Source organism: Hirundo rustica, unplaced genomic scaffold, assembly GCF_015227805.2.
Source record: "Hirundo rustica isolate bHirRus1 unplaced genomic scaffold, bHirRus1.pri.v3 scaffold_252_arrow_ctg1, whole genome shotgun sequence".
In the NCBI taxonomy this organism is placed as follows: domain Eukaryota; kingdom Metazoa; phylum Chordata; class Aves; order Passeriformes; family Hirundinidae; genus Hirundo; species Hirundo rustica.
In genome coordinates this window covers 36685-50314 of record NW_026690308.1, presented here as the reverse complement: position 1 = coordinate 50314, position 13630 = coordinate 36685, and the positions used below count along the sequence as shown (strand labels likewise).

Below are 13630 nucleotides of genomic sequence, written 5' to 3'. Positions count from 1 at the left end.
GACATTAGTAAGAAATAGTAAATAAGAAATATGTAGTAATTAGTATAAAAGATAAGGACAGCCCAGCTCAGGGGGAGACGTGAGGAATCCGTGCAGCTGCGAACATCTTGTCGGACTCCGAGAAAATTGTAAGATAAGAAACAATAAACGAAGTATGCAACCTTGAGAAATCTAAACCTGAGAACTCCGTCTCTTCCTTCAGCTCGGCTCGGAGCTGCGCAGGGGAGCAAAGACCCTGAAACCACCTCAATGTTAGGGTAAGCCCCCGACAAAAAAACCCCCAAAAAAAGAAGATAAAAAGCAACACAAAGGGATTTTTTTTTTTCTTTCCCCCCCTCATTTCTGGCCCTTTCGTACTCACACTCAGCAAAAATGACCTCGACTTTGACGCGGCCGGAGTCGGCGAGCTGCTCTAGGTTGTGCAGCATGCCGGAGTCGCCCACGCACCGGATCCAGTCCACGGCCTCCTCCAGGTGGAAGAAACCCTGCCCCAGTTGGGGGGGAAAAAAAAAATCAAAATGAGGAGCAAAACGAGGGAAATGTGTTGGTATTGATGCACAAAGTGCTGGAGGATTTCCCCTCTGCTTTTGTTCGGGGTTGAACAGGTAACGGGGAATAAATGCAAATGTCTGGAGATCTCCAGCAGGGCAGAGTCAGAGAAAAACCAGGAGGCATTCAAATGCCACAACTGGATTTAGAAGCTGCTGAAATGATTGAAAAATATTGTATTTTTTTTCCCCATAATATACGTCATATGTTAAAATATTAATATAAATTATGAATCATTATATTCTGTATATATTAAATCATCTATATTATAGGTGAGATATATATTACATATACTCTATTATACTACATATATATTATGCTATGGATATCATACTCTATATATCATATATAAAGATATCTACATCATATATAGTATATATAGAGATATATACACATAAATAGTATATATAGAGATATATCATATATAGTGTATGTATATATAGATCATATATACTATATACATTACCTATTACATATTATATGTATTATATCTTACATGTATTTATATAAACCCCCTCAAATGTGATTTAGAAAATTCCTTGTGATGACTGAAATTATTTTAAATATATATATATATCTTCAAATTTGAATTCAGAAAACTTCCTTGTGATGACCAAAATTATTAAAAAAAATATATATAAACCCTCTAAAATTTGATTCAGAAACTTCCTTGTCATGACCAAAACTATTAAAAAAAATATATAAACCCTCAAAAATTTGATTTAGAAACTGCCTTGTCATGACTGAAATTATTTAAAAAAAGAAATAATATAAACCCTCTAAAATTTGATTCAGAAACTTCCTTGTCATGACCAAAACTATTAAAAAAAATATATAAACCCTCAAAAATTTGATTTAGAAACTGCTTTGTCATGACTGAAATTATTAAAGAAAAATATTATAAAAACTCTAAAATTTGATTCAGAAACTACCTTGTGATGACTGAAATCATTAAAAAGATTATTATAAACACTAAAATTTGATTCAGAAATCTCCTTGCGATGTATTAAAAATTATTACACAGGCCCTCTAAAATTTGATTTAGAAACTTCCTTGTGATGAAGTTATTAAAAAAATATATATATAAACCCTCAAAAATTTGATTTAGAAACTTCCTTGTCATAACCAAAATTATTAAAAAAAAATATATATAAACCCTCAAAAATTTGTTTTGGAAACTGTCTTGTGATGACTGAAATTCTTAAAGAAAAATATTATAAAAACTCTAAAATTTGGTTCAGAAACTACCTTGTGATGACTGAAATCATTAAAAAAATTATATATAAACACCCTCAAACTTGATTGAAGAGTTTTCCATGTGACTGAAATTATTAAAAAATATATATACAAATCAACCCCCTCAAATTTGATTTAGGAAATTCCTTGTGATGACTGAAATGAGGGAAAAAAATTATTACAGACCTCCTCAAATCTGATTCAGAAACTTCCTTGTGATGACTGAAATCATTAAAAAGATTATTATAAACACTAAAATTTGATTCAGAAATCTCCTTGCGATGTATTAAAAATTATTACACAGGCCCTCTAAAATTTGATTTAGAAACTTCCTTGTGATGAAATTATTAAAAAAAATTAATATAAACCCTCTAAAATTTGATTCAGAAACTTCCTTGTCATGACCAAAACTATTAAAAAAAATATATAAACCCTCAAAAATCTGATTCAGAAACTGTCTTGTCATGACTGAAATTATTAAAGAAAAATATTATAAAAACTCTAAAATTTGGTTCAGAAACTTCCTTGTGATGACTGAAATTATTAAAAAAATTATATATAAACACCCTCAAACTTGATTCAAGAGTTTTCCTCGTGACTGAAATTATTAAAAAATATATATACAAATCAACCCCCTCAAATTTGATTTAGGAAACTCCTTGTGATGACTGAAATGAGGGAAAAAAATTATTACAGACCTCCTCAAATCTGATTCAGAAACTTCCTTGTGATGACTGAAATCATTAAAGAAATTATATATAAACACCCTCAAACTTGATTCAAGAGTTTTCCACATGACTGAAATTATTAAAAAATATATATACAAATCAACCCCCTCAAATTTGATTTAGAAACTTCCTTGTGATGAAATTATTAAAAAAAAAATAATATAAACCCTCAAAAATTTGATTCAGAAACTTCCTTGTCATGACCAAAACTATTAAAAAAAAAATATAAACCCTCAAAAATTTGATTTAGAAACTGCCTTGTCATGACTGAAATTATTAAAGAAAAATATTATAAAAACTCTAAAATTTGGTTCAGAAACTTCCTTGTGATGACTGAAATCATTAAAAAGATTATTATAAACACTAAAATTTGATTCAAAAATCTCCTTGTGATGTATTAAAAATTATTACACAGGCCCTCTAAAATTTGATTTAGAAACTTGTGATGAAATTATTAAAAAAAATGAATATAAAACCTCTAAAATTTGGTTCAGAAACTTCCTTGTCATGACCAAAACTTAATTAAAAAAAAAAATAAACCCTCAAAAATTTGATTTAGAAACTTCCTTGTCATGACTGAAATTATTAAAGAAAAATATTATAAAAACTCTAAAATTTGGTTCAGAAACTTCCTTGTGATGACTGAAATTATTAAAAAAATTATATATAAACACCCTCAAACTTGATTGAAGAGTTTTCCACGTGACTGAAATTATTAAAAAAATATATATACAAATCAACCCCCTCAAATTTGATTTAGGAAATTCCTTGTGATGACTGAAATGAGGGAAAAAAAATTATTATAGACACTTTAAATTTGATTCAGAAATCTCCTTCTGATGTATTAAACATTATTACACAGGCCCTCTAAAATTTGATTTAGGAACTTCCTTGTGATGTAATTATTAAAAAAAAATTAATATAAACCCTCAAAAATTTGATTCGGAAACTTGTGATGACTGAAATTTAAGAAAAAAATATTATTTGATTTAGAAAGTTCTTAGGGCTGTTTAAAAATTGTATTTAAAAAAAATAAATGACATGACTAAGACAAATCTCCTCAAAAATAACAGCAATGGGCAATCCCCTGTTGTGTTTATTCTGCTTTTCCTGTTGCTGCAACGTTGATTTTTAAATCCATTGCTTTTATTTTCGCTTTGTTTTTTTTTTTTAACAGGCCCCAGAGAGCACCAAGAGAGGGGAAAAAAAGGGATTAAACACAGGGAAATTCAGGATGTTCACAGCCCAAAAGTTTCCAAGTCACGAGTTCAACTCCAGCAGAAAGTGGATTTTTGGAAATAAAAAAATAAAAATAAAAATATTTTGGAAATAAAAGTGGATTTTTGGAAAGAAAAGAAAGAAAAAGAGCCGGTGATTTCCCAAGCCCCACTCGGCCTCCAGGCTGAGGAATCGCAGGGAATCCTCCGAACAACCCCAGAAACTCACATTTTCTATGCCGCTGCCGATCCTCAGGACGCCACTGATGAAGTGCGGGATGTTCTGGAACAAGGATTAAAAAAAACCCAAAATAAACGAAAATCCAATTACTGAGACGTGAGAATTCGCATTTCTGCCTGCTCAGGTTCAGATCAAGAACATTTCCTGCATCACCGGGGCGGTCACATTCCCAGTTTTTGTTAAAAACCGACGTTGGCGCGGGAAGAGGGAATCGCTGGATGCTGTGAGATGTGCGCAGGAAACTCAGCCCCTCTGAGCTCTCCAAATACCACAGAAACACCCAACGAAACCAGCCCAAAATCCCCTCCTCCAAACCCACTTCACTCCTGGATGCACAAGCCAAAAGCTCAAGGAGAAATTAAATAAGAGATGTGTTATACCTAAATTTAAAAAAAAAAATATATATATATATGTATGTTGGCTTGGGGTTGAGCAGGGAATTTCAAGAAATGAACTAAGCAATGTTTCATTGGCTAAATTTAAAATTTAGCCACGACAAATCCCTTCAGCTGCTGAGAATATTCCTCACGTCCTCCCCTCTCCACTGGTCTAAGCCAGCAACAGCAAATTTAAATTTAAAAACATTTGTTGAATGAGGGGAAAAATAAGTAAAAGGGGAAAAAAAAAAAAAAATTAAAAAAAAGTATTGAAGTCGTTCGCCCACCAACTTTATTTCTGACTGCAAATATTTCCTAAATTATCCCAACTGGAATAAAGCCTAGGCCACAATTTCTTGTCTGGAAATTATCAAATTAATTATCAAATAATGTCTGCAGTCCAACAAAAAGAAAACGTCTAATTTAGGATATAATCCCGAGATGCTTCGAGGGACAGATTTAATTAACACATATTCGAGAATTTTAGAGAGTTTTAAAATCCGGGACTTACGACAACTTTTTTAATTAAATCAACAAGGTCTTCCAAAACGTTGAACTCCCAGATGGCATCCACGTTCCAACCCATGAACAGCGAACTGGTGGGAGACAGAAGGAACGATGATTTAGATAAATATCAAGGCGTTAACAGGGGTCTTGAGCAGGAATTTGTAAGGGAGGGGTCAGACCTAAGGAGGAGAACGTGCAAAAATTCCCGTCAAGCCCTTCAGAGGAGGAGGGGGAAAAACGGGAAGAATTAAAAAAAGAAGAGCTGCAAAGGTTTTGCTGCTTTTGAAAGGCCAGTGCCTCCAGCAACCCCGAAATATCCCCCAAAATTCAGCATCCCAGACTCCCACAGACTCCAAACCTCACACTCCCCAAAGATCCCAAACTTCAGAAACTCCGTCTTAATATTGGTTTTGGTTTTTTTTCTGTGGATTCAAGTACTCCTGACCTCAAAAAACTCCGACATTTCCGCACCAGTTTGAGCCCTGTTGGAAGCAGCCAAGGAATTTTCACATTGGGAAGATCTGGGAGGAAAATCCCCTTTGGAAAATGTGGATACTCACCTAAACTCATCTGCAAAGGTAATGCTTTTCCTGCTGAAGAGCAGAGACCAAAACATTTTGATTTTGACCACGTTGCAATACTCCTTTAATTTCTCCACGGGGTGACTGCACCACACCTCACAGGTATCAATTCCTCCAAGAGGAGAAAAAAAAAGAAAAAAAAAAAAGGGAATTACGGTGCACAATCCAGGCATTCCAAAGCGCCAGTAAATATTAAAATCAAGGATTAATTCAGGCATTCCAAAGTGCCAATAAACATGAAAATCCAGGATTATTTCCAGCCTCTAACCTTGACAAAACAAGGGAATCTGAACTCGCCTGGCAGCTTGAGGGGCTTTTTAAAGGGAATGGGGAGAGGGGATTTCTGTGGGATTAGGGACAGGGAGCTGGTGCTGCTGCTTTGCATTCCTGTGTTGTGAACTGATAAATTAAGAGAAAAACTGGACAAGTGCAGCCACCTGGATGTTCTCTCCCAGGGAAAACATCAGCCTCTTCCACCTGGAGCCAGGAGTTTTTCTGGCCAAGAAAACCACAAGGGCACCAAAAACTTCACAGGGTTTGCCCTCAAAAGCCACCCTGATCGAGGGCTCTCCGAAAGCATCCTGCACTTCCCAGAGTGGATGGGACAGGGAGGGGAATTAAAAATTCAATTGGGCCACTGAGGAGGCTTCAGGTCCTCTGGAGGGAAGGAAAAAGGAAATTCAGATTTATTGGGGTGGTTTCAGGTACTCCCAGAGCAAGGCAGCATCACCTGAGGGTCTGGAAACACACAAAAACCACACAAAACCACACAAAACTACACAAAACTTCCCGTTAGCTTTTTTAATCTTTTTATTCCCACAAATTAGGGAGTTGTGGAGAAAGTACAGTTTTGATTTGGAGCCACCTGCTTTTCTGCAGCTGGGCATTTTTGTTTATGCATTACTGCAAAACCCTCCTTGCACCGAAAGGAAGGGGAAAGGAAGGGGAAAGGAAGGGGAAAGGAAGGGGAAAGGAAGGGGAAAGGAAGGGGAAAGGAAGGGGAAAGGAAGGGGAAAGGAAGGGGAAAGGAAGGGGAAAGGAAGGGGAAAGGAAGGGGAAAGGAAGGGGAAAGGAAGGGGAAAGGAAGGGGAAAGGAAGGGGAAAGGAAGGGGAAAGGAAGGGGAAAGGAAGGGGAAAGGAAGGGAAAGAAGGGAAAGGAAGGGGAAAGGAAGGGGAAAGGAAGGGGAAAGGAAGGGGAACGGAAGGGGAACGGAAGGGGAACGGAAGGGGAACGGAAGGGGAACGGAAGGGGAACGGAAGGGGAACGGAAGGGGAACGGAAGGGGAACGGAAGGGGAACGGAAGGGGAACGGAAATAAATCTACAGGAAGTTTTCTGTAGACCTAAACAGCTAAAACCACCAGCCTTGACTCTCTATCCTCACAGCATTAAATGTCTGCATTTATGGAAATATACTGAAGGTTTAAGTTGTTTTAGGAGAGACAGGTGAGAATTGTTCCAGGGTAACAGAACACAACAATGCTTCTGGCTCAGAAATAATAATAATGAGCAAATTTTCAGGCCAAAATAAGGAAAATATAATCAAATAGCAATGCAAAGATCCAAGAAATGGAAGAATATTGGTTTGTTTTCCATACCTCCTTTAGCCAGCCGTGCATTTTCAGAGATTCCAAGACCCTAAAGATAAATACATTATTTACATATTTATATGTAATACATTTAAATATTTACCATTTATTGTTTTGCACAGCCAAAAAGCAAATAAAGAAACCCAAGCCAGGAACAAAGAAAGCATTTTGTTTTGAGGGGAATAAAAAATATATATTTACCTGAATAGCCACTATAAAAATTGTCCATAGGGTAATGGTTATGAATGGACAGGAAAAGCTTTACTCATTTAAAGAATATTCTTAATCACATGAGGATTCTAGGAATTAATAATTCAAAAATCAGGCAGCAAAATCACGTTCAAGAGCACCTGACTAAACTTAAAAATTTAAGAAGGTAACACAGAGGGTTTTTTTCAAGAATAATTAAAAATAATGACCACATTTTGCCAGTGAATGTGTATTTAAAGAAAACCATCTATAGCAATATAAGAGGAGTTGATTTTGTGTTCCATGTTACTTTGAAGGGATTTAAACCCCATTTGAGCAGCTCAAGCTGAAGAAGAAATGATTTATTCCGATTTATAGATCACTACAAAGTCTGTTACTTTACCAGACATCATAAATGTGTGATAAACACTCTGTGTCACAGGAAATGCTGCACTATCATTTCACAGAAAGGCAGAAAATATAAAATTCATGCATTTAATGGGCCAGGACACACAATAACAAAGGGGGGAGGGGGGGGAAATAAACGGTGATTTAAAAATCAGCTCATCTTGAAAGACAACTGGCAACTCCTTAAGAGCTTTGTTTTGGCAGCAGCAAACACCCAAAAAACTCTTCACTGATACAAATAAATCCTGACTGGAATCCCAGCTCTACTGGTGCCAGTCCCTTGGAAAGGCAGAGCTTTACAAAGGAGAAATTCAATTTATCTGTGCTTTGAATTCCTGCCTGGGGAGGACAAAAGGCCACGTCTTGTATTTCACAGCGGCACTGCCTGCTCTGCAAGCAGCACAAATGCAGAAATCAGGGATTTCTGAGATTCCTCAAGCACAGCAACAAGGGGGAAAAGAAACAGTCAAGGAAAAGTATTCCTGGAAGTATGGAAGCAGAAAAGTGCTGCAGTTTATGCAGAAAAAGCACAACGGGAACTGAGAGGGAAAATTCATCAGGAGCTGGAGGGACAGGGAATGGCTTCCACTACCAGAGGGCAGGGCTGGATGGGAGATTGGGAATCAGGAATTGTTCCCTGGAAGGTGGGCAGGGGCTGGCACAGGGTGCCCAGAGCAGCTGTGGCAGTGCCCAAGGCCAGGATGGACACTGGGGCTTGGAGCAGCCTGGGACAGTGGGAGGTGTCCCTGTCCCTCCCAACCCAAACCATCCTGGGATTCTGGGATTAAATAAGCAGAGCCACATTGGTCACAAGAAAATGCATAAAACTGAAAGAGATTGGAAGAACAAAGAAGGGGAAATGCTGCAGTCACTGTGCAGTGCTGAAATCTCACGAGTCAACACCCGAAACCCCAGGGACCAAGAGCTTATTGCTCTGCAGTGCCAGGGATTGAACTCAGTGTCAGGCTGAGCTGCATCTCCCCAGGGATGGCCACAGGACCAACAGGTTGGGCAAGTTCTGCTGCCAGCAGCTGCCCTGGCCCAGCTGCACTCCTCAGTCACCCCTGCCACGGGCAGGGGACAGAGGCTCTGGGCTCTGCCCCAAACCGGGCTTTTGGCGAGGGAATCACGGACAGTGTGAGGTACCCATACAGCAACTTGAGTTAATCACTGCTGGGGATGACTCTGAAGATCTGATCAGAGAATCCCAGAACAATCTGGGTTGGAGAGGGACCTTAAATATCATCCCATCCCACCCCTGCCATGGGCAGGAACACCTTCCACTGTGCCAGGCTGCTCCAATGTCCAGCCCGGCCTTGGGCACTGCCAGGGATCCCCTGGAACATCCTGCAAGCTTCCCATCCAGCTTCAGCTCCACTTACCAGCAGGTGAAAGAAGGCCAGCTCTTCTCCAAAAGCAGTCAGGTCGATAGTGTCGGATTTGGCCAGAGTAATGGCCATAGCACATCCCCCTGAGAGAAGAGGAAGATGAGAAATACACCGGAGGAGGAGGCAAGTAACAGGAGTTGCGCAACAACACGTCAAATGATCACACCGCTACATCTCCCCGCGCCTGGCGTTTGTGAAAGCTGCGCACCTGCGAAAGCAGAGGTGAACGCCGCAAACAGCCCTCCGAACCCGGGCTAAAAGCCTGTGCCATCGACTAACCGCGTTCTACACGCCCACAGGAGCTGCCTCACCCCTCACAGGCAGCTGACGCACTTTCTCCCCGCGGGGTCAAGGAGCAGCATCCTCGGGATCGCGGCTGCATCCCCGGGCTGCCGAACACCCGGCCTCGTCCCAGCAGCTCCCGGGCTCCTCCCCCGCGTCCCCATCGGGTCCCGGAAACCCCTGTGCCCGCCGCTGATGCCGCCGGCACAGCCGTGCCCGTGCCGCTGCTCCAAGAGCCCGGAGAGCCTCGCGGTGCCGCGCTGCGCCTCAGGCGGGCCGGGAGCACGCGTCACGCCGCCGGATACACATCGGGCAGCGAGCGGGGGGGGGGGACGCTCCCGGGCTAGGCGAGGAGCGGGGGGACAGACCAGAGGGCCGAGCAGCCACCGTTCGCTCCCTCCCTGTATCCCTGAGATCCATCCCGGGATCCCTCCATCCCGCACTCACCGCTCCGCTCCCGCTGCGCCGCGGCCGCCGCTCCCGCCGCCTCAGCGCGCCCCGCCCACCGGACGCGCCGCCTATTGGCCGGCCGCCCTCTGACGTCACGGGGCACGCACTGGCCGCGTGCCGTGCGCCTGCGCGGCCGGAGGCGGATGCGGGAGCGGGAGCGGGGGGGGAGGCGCCTTCCTCCCCTTCCCCTTCCTCCTCCTCTTCCTCCACTTCCCCTTCCTCCTCCTCTTCCTCCTCCTCTTCCTCGTACTCCTGCTGCTGGGCCCGGCTCTGGAGAACAGAGGGGCAGAGCCGTAGGGCGGCATGCGGCCCCCGCGCCCGTGGGTACAGCGGGGGTGTCCCTGGAGGAGCTTCCCGGGGATTGTGTGACCCCCTCCTGTCCCGTCCTCCGCCGAGTTCAAGGGAAGAGCGCGGCATGGTGGAGAACTCTCCGGCTCCTCTGCCAGAAAGGGCGATCTACGGATTTGCGCTCTTTTTGGGCTCGTGGTTTGGCTTCAGTGAGTATCCCGCAGCTGAATCCATCGGGCCCGAGCGTTGCTTTGCTGCGTTCCCGTTTTAATCAGGTTGTTTGTTTGTTGGTTTGTTTTACTCGAATCGCGCACGTTTTCACATCCATTAAAGCGCTGGAGGTAGTTGTGGTGTACCCTTCCTTACCAAAATACCGAAAAAAAATAATTAAAATAATTAAATAAAGTCAATCTGCTCAACGGGAGTGGAAAGTATTTTGGGGTTCTCTCAGCTTTTCTCTGCGGGTGTGATGGGCTCTTCATTTCACCGGGGATCCATCTCAGGACCGAGGTTTGAGAGGGTCAAAAACACTTTATCAACACAAGAAAAGGTGCTGCAAATATCTCTTTAGAGCAGGATCCTGCTGTGGGTTTTTTCTCCTCTCGCAGGGAGAATCAGGATGGATTTTCAATAATTTTTCATTACAGTTCCACCCAAACGCTACAATTCCCCCAGGTTTTTCTTCCCATTAAATGACCACTGTGAGATCATTCTCTGCTTTTATCTTATCTCTCTCCAGATTCCCTTCAGCTTCTTTTTATTGAGGTGTTTGGGGGGTGGTTTTGTGGCTTTTTTTGCCTTTTTTTTTTTTTTCTTCTGCGGTTTAACTTGGAATAAATTCTTGTGCGTCTTCGTAGGAGATCAGAAATGAAATGTGAAAGCAAATATGAAGCGTGTAAGCAGATTTTGTGCCTGAGAGGCAAATTCTCCAATCTTTTGGGAGAGGCCCTTTGGTTGAAATAAAAGCAAAATTTCGGAAGCCTCACGACACCACCAGTGTTATTGTGACTCTTGAATTTTGTCGTGCAGTTCTGTACCTCATCTGGGCTTATATCCCTGAGACTTGGCTCTTCTCCCTGGGACTGACATACTGGCCTCAAAAGTAAGTTCAGCCAATTAAACTCTTTAAATCTTAATTATTTTCAAATAACAATTTTTTTTTTCCTTTTTAAATAATGGCCCTGCTTTAAATCCATTTTTTCCCTGATGATAAAGAGCTTCTGAAGTGGTTTTTTTACGTAGCTGTGGTGAAAACGTTTCCTTGTGCCATGAATAAATAACGTCGGGATGTTTTAGGATAAATTTGGCATTTCCCCCTCAGGAAGTTTGCTGGTGGAAGTAACTAAGTAAACTTTAGGCCATAACTGAAAAATTAACACCGTTTTAAAAGAATTTATCTGATGGTTTGTTAGTAGCTCCAGTGGAGTCAGGATCCATAATCAGAGGCATTGTTTCTTTTCCTCTTGGAGGAATCCATCAGCTCCAATACCAACGTTAAAATCGATTTATTATTAAGCATTCGCTACTAAATGTAAAATTTAAAATCCTTTTTCCTCAGGTACTGGGCAGTTGCTCTGCCAGTTTATCTGCTGGTGGCTGTGGGAATTGGTTACATTTTGCTTTTTGGGATTAACATGATGAGCACAGCTCCTCTCAACTCCACTCACACCATCACAGGTAATTCTCCTGCTTATTTAAAAGTTTGGTCCTTCACTGAGAACTCTGGAAATCTCTCAAGAATAAACCCCAAATTTTAAGCCTTTAAATATCTGAGTTCTTGGAAGTCCTGCTGGGCTTTTCAGCATCCTTCAAAGTAGCAAAAATTGTAGTTGAACATTATATAATTAGATAATATTCTTGGAAGAGCAGGAGCTGGGAGCCATGAAACGTTCTCCTTATCTTTTGCAGATAACTTTGCGAAAAAGCAGCAGCAGAAGAAATTCCAGGAGGAGGCAATTCCAGCACTGAGGGATATTCCCATCAGTGAAGTCAACAGGATGTTCTTCCTCCCTGAAAAAGGCATCTGCAGTAGCAGATAGCTGTGGTTAAAATCTCTTTGAAGAAAGGATGAATAAAACTTACAGAGGGACAGTTAAAACCTCTCCAGGCTAAAAATAAAAACTCTTTTCGGCTTATTTTCTCCCTGAATTTTCAATTAAATTTATATATTATTATTGTTGTTGTTGTTGTTGTTGTTATTATTATTATTTTATTATGCACATTAATAACCTGCATTGCTCTGAGAATTATGCCCCAATGATTGATCTGGTTATTCTTTAAAAATTCAAACAGGGGGTTTAAAAGTGTTCTGCTTGGAATTTCCCTCTGAGAGGGGAAAACAGCAGCTTTTAGACAAGAGTTTAATTCTATTTCTCTTTGAATTCGGGGGGGGGAAATGTGTTTTGCCAGTCAAACACTCGAGGATTTTTTTTTTTTTTTTTAATTATTAATTGGAAGCGTTTGCATTGTAAATATATTATTTGCCTTTGTAAATATTAATAAAATGTGGCTGATTTTTCCAAGTTCACCGTTTTCCTGTGGTTCTGGGAGTTTTCTCCTGGGTCAAGGTGTACAGTGCTCCATTTTCCTTCACATAATTCTTTATTCAGCCAAATCTGTTGATTCCCCCACCCCCCAAATGATCAGATTCACTGAATTACCAAAAAAATAATAAAGGTGGATTGTGAAGATTTGCTGAAACAAGCCTTGAAATTACTTTTTCAAACTTATTTTCAAGAATACTGCAAACAAAGTTCAAGGAAATAGCTGGAAACAGAGGAACTGAACAGGTCCACGCTGGTAAAACCCAAGGTTAAATGGTTCAGATGTTTTTTTAAACAGTGAATTTTTGTTTTCTGTTTATTTCCTTTCTCCCAAGTGTCACAAATTCAGTTTTCTCCACAGGACTCAGTGTTATTTAGGTCTATGATAAAACCCAGTGAATAGAACCTCATTATTTATTAAGCCTGCAACCAACTTCAGCAGAGAAATTAGTTAAAAGTGATGTTATTTCATTAAAAGATAATTAATTTTCGAGAAATTGTGTGAAAAATCTTATGCCAGTTCCTTAGAAATCTGTGAAAATGATCATCAGTTGCTCTGGAAAGTTTTAAGACTGTAGCAATCACTTTGTTTACATATATATATATATATTTATATATAATAAATATAATCCTTTTGTTGGTTGAGTTTTCTGCCTGAATTTGAAGGAAAAAATCTCCATGTTCAGTATTCCAGGTAGGATGAAAAAAAAAAAATTTTAAAAAAAATTAATTTTCCTCCTTATTGAAGGCAACAGTGCTTTTCAACATTTCACTTTGAAATACTGCATTTTAGGTGTATTGGCATGGTATAAAAAATGAATTTGTGTCTAAATTAGGACAGCACTGATTGGTGTGATAGTTTTATTAATGAAGTTTTGGGGCTTAGTTTGCTGTTGTTTCTCAACCCTACCACAATCCTGTCCTTTTATTAATTCATCATTTAACTTCCAGTAAATCATGATTTTATGACCAGCGTCCACGGAGATGCGTTCACTCTTTTGTCACTCCTCTAATCACGTTCCAGACGTTGAAGTGTTGAGTGTAATCTTTTTTATAAT

General features: G+C 40.4%; 2 protein-coding genes across 2 annotated transcripts; one reads left to right on the top strand and one right to left on the bottom strand.

Annotated features, from left to right (window-relative positions):
• Positions 1-361: 361 nt before the first annotated feature.
• On the bottom strand, positions 362-9788 carry LOC120747872 (E3 ubiquitin-protein ligase TTC3-like; the record flags this gene model as incomplete). The annotated part of the gene is made up of 7 exons (XM_040053918.1): positions 9739-9788; positions 9004-9092; positions 7034-7073; positions 5416-5548; positions 4860-4944; positions 3960-4013; positions 362-485 (listed from the first exon to the last, which is right to left on the bottom strand). Coding segments are annotated over exons 2-7 (514 nt in total), but the record flags the coding sequence as incomplete, so codon positions are not given.
• An 82-nt stretch (positions 9789-9870) lies between these two features.
• PIGP (phosphatidylinositol glycan anchor biosynthesis class P) lies at positions 9871-12203 on the top strand. The gene is made up of 4 exons (XM_040053919.2): positions 9871-10238; positions 11059-11131; positions 11588-11706; positions 11938-12203. The coding sequence occupies exons 1-4, from the start codon at positions 10157-10159 to the stop codon at positions 12066-12068; spliced, it is 405 nt and encodes a 134-aa protein (XP_039909853.1). The 5' UTR covers positions 9871-10156; the 3' UTR covers positions 12069-12203.
• Positions 12204-13630: the final 1427 nt, after the last annotated feature.

Excerpts from the sequence above, each read along its gene's own strand:
- PIGP (XM_040053919.2), top strand. The coding sequence starts at position 10,157 with ATGGTGGAGAACTCTCCGGCTCCTCTGCCAGAAAGGGCGATCTACGGA. Across the intron at positions 11,132-11,587 it reads CTGACATACTGGCCTCAAAA|GTACTGGGCAGTTGCTCTGC; the intron begins GTAAGTTCAGCC and ends CTTTTTCCTCAG. Across the intron at positions 11,707-11,937 it reads CTCCACTCACACCATCACAG|ATAACTTTGCGAAAAAGCAG; the intron begins GTAATTCTCCTG and ends TATCTTTTGCAG.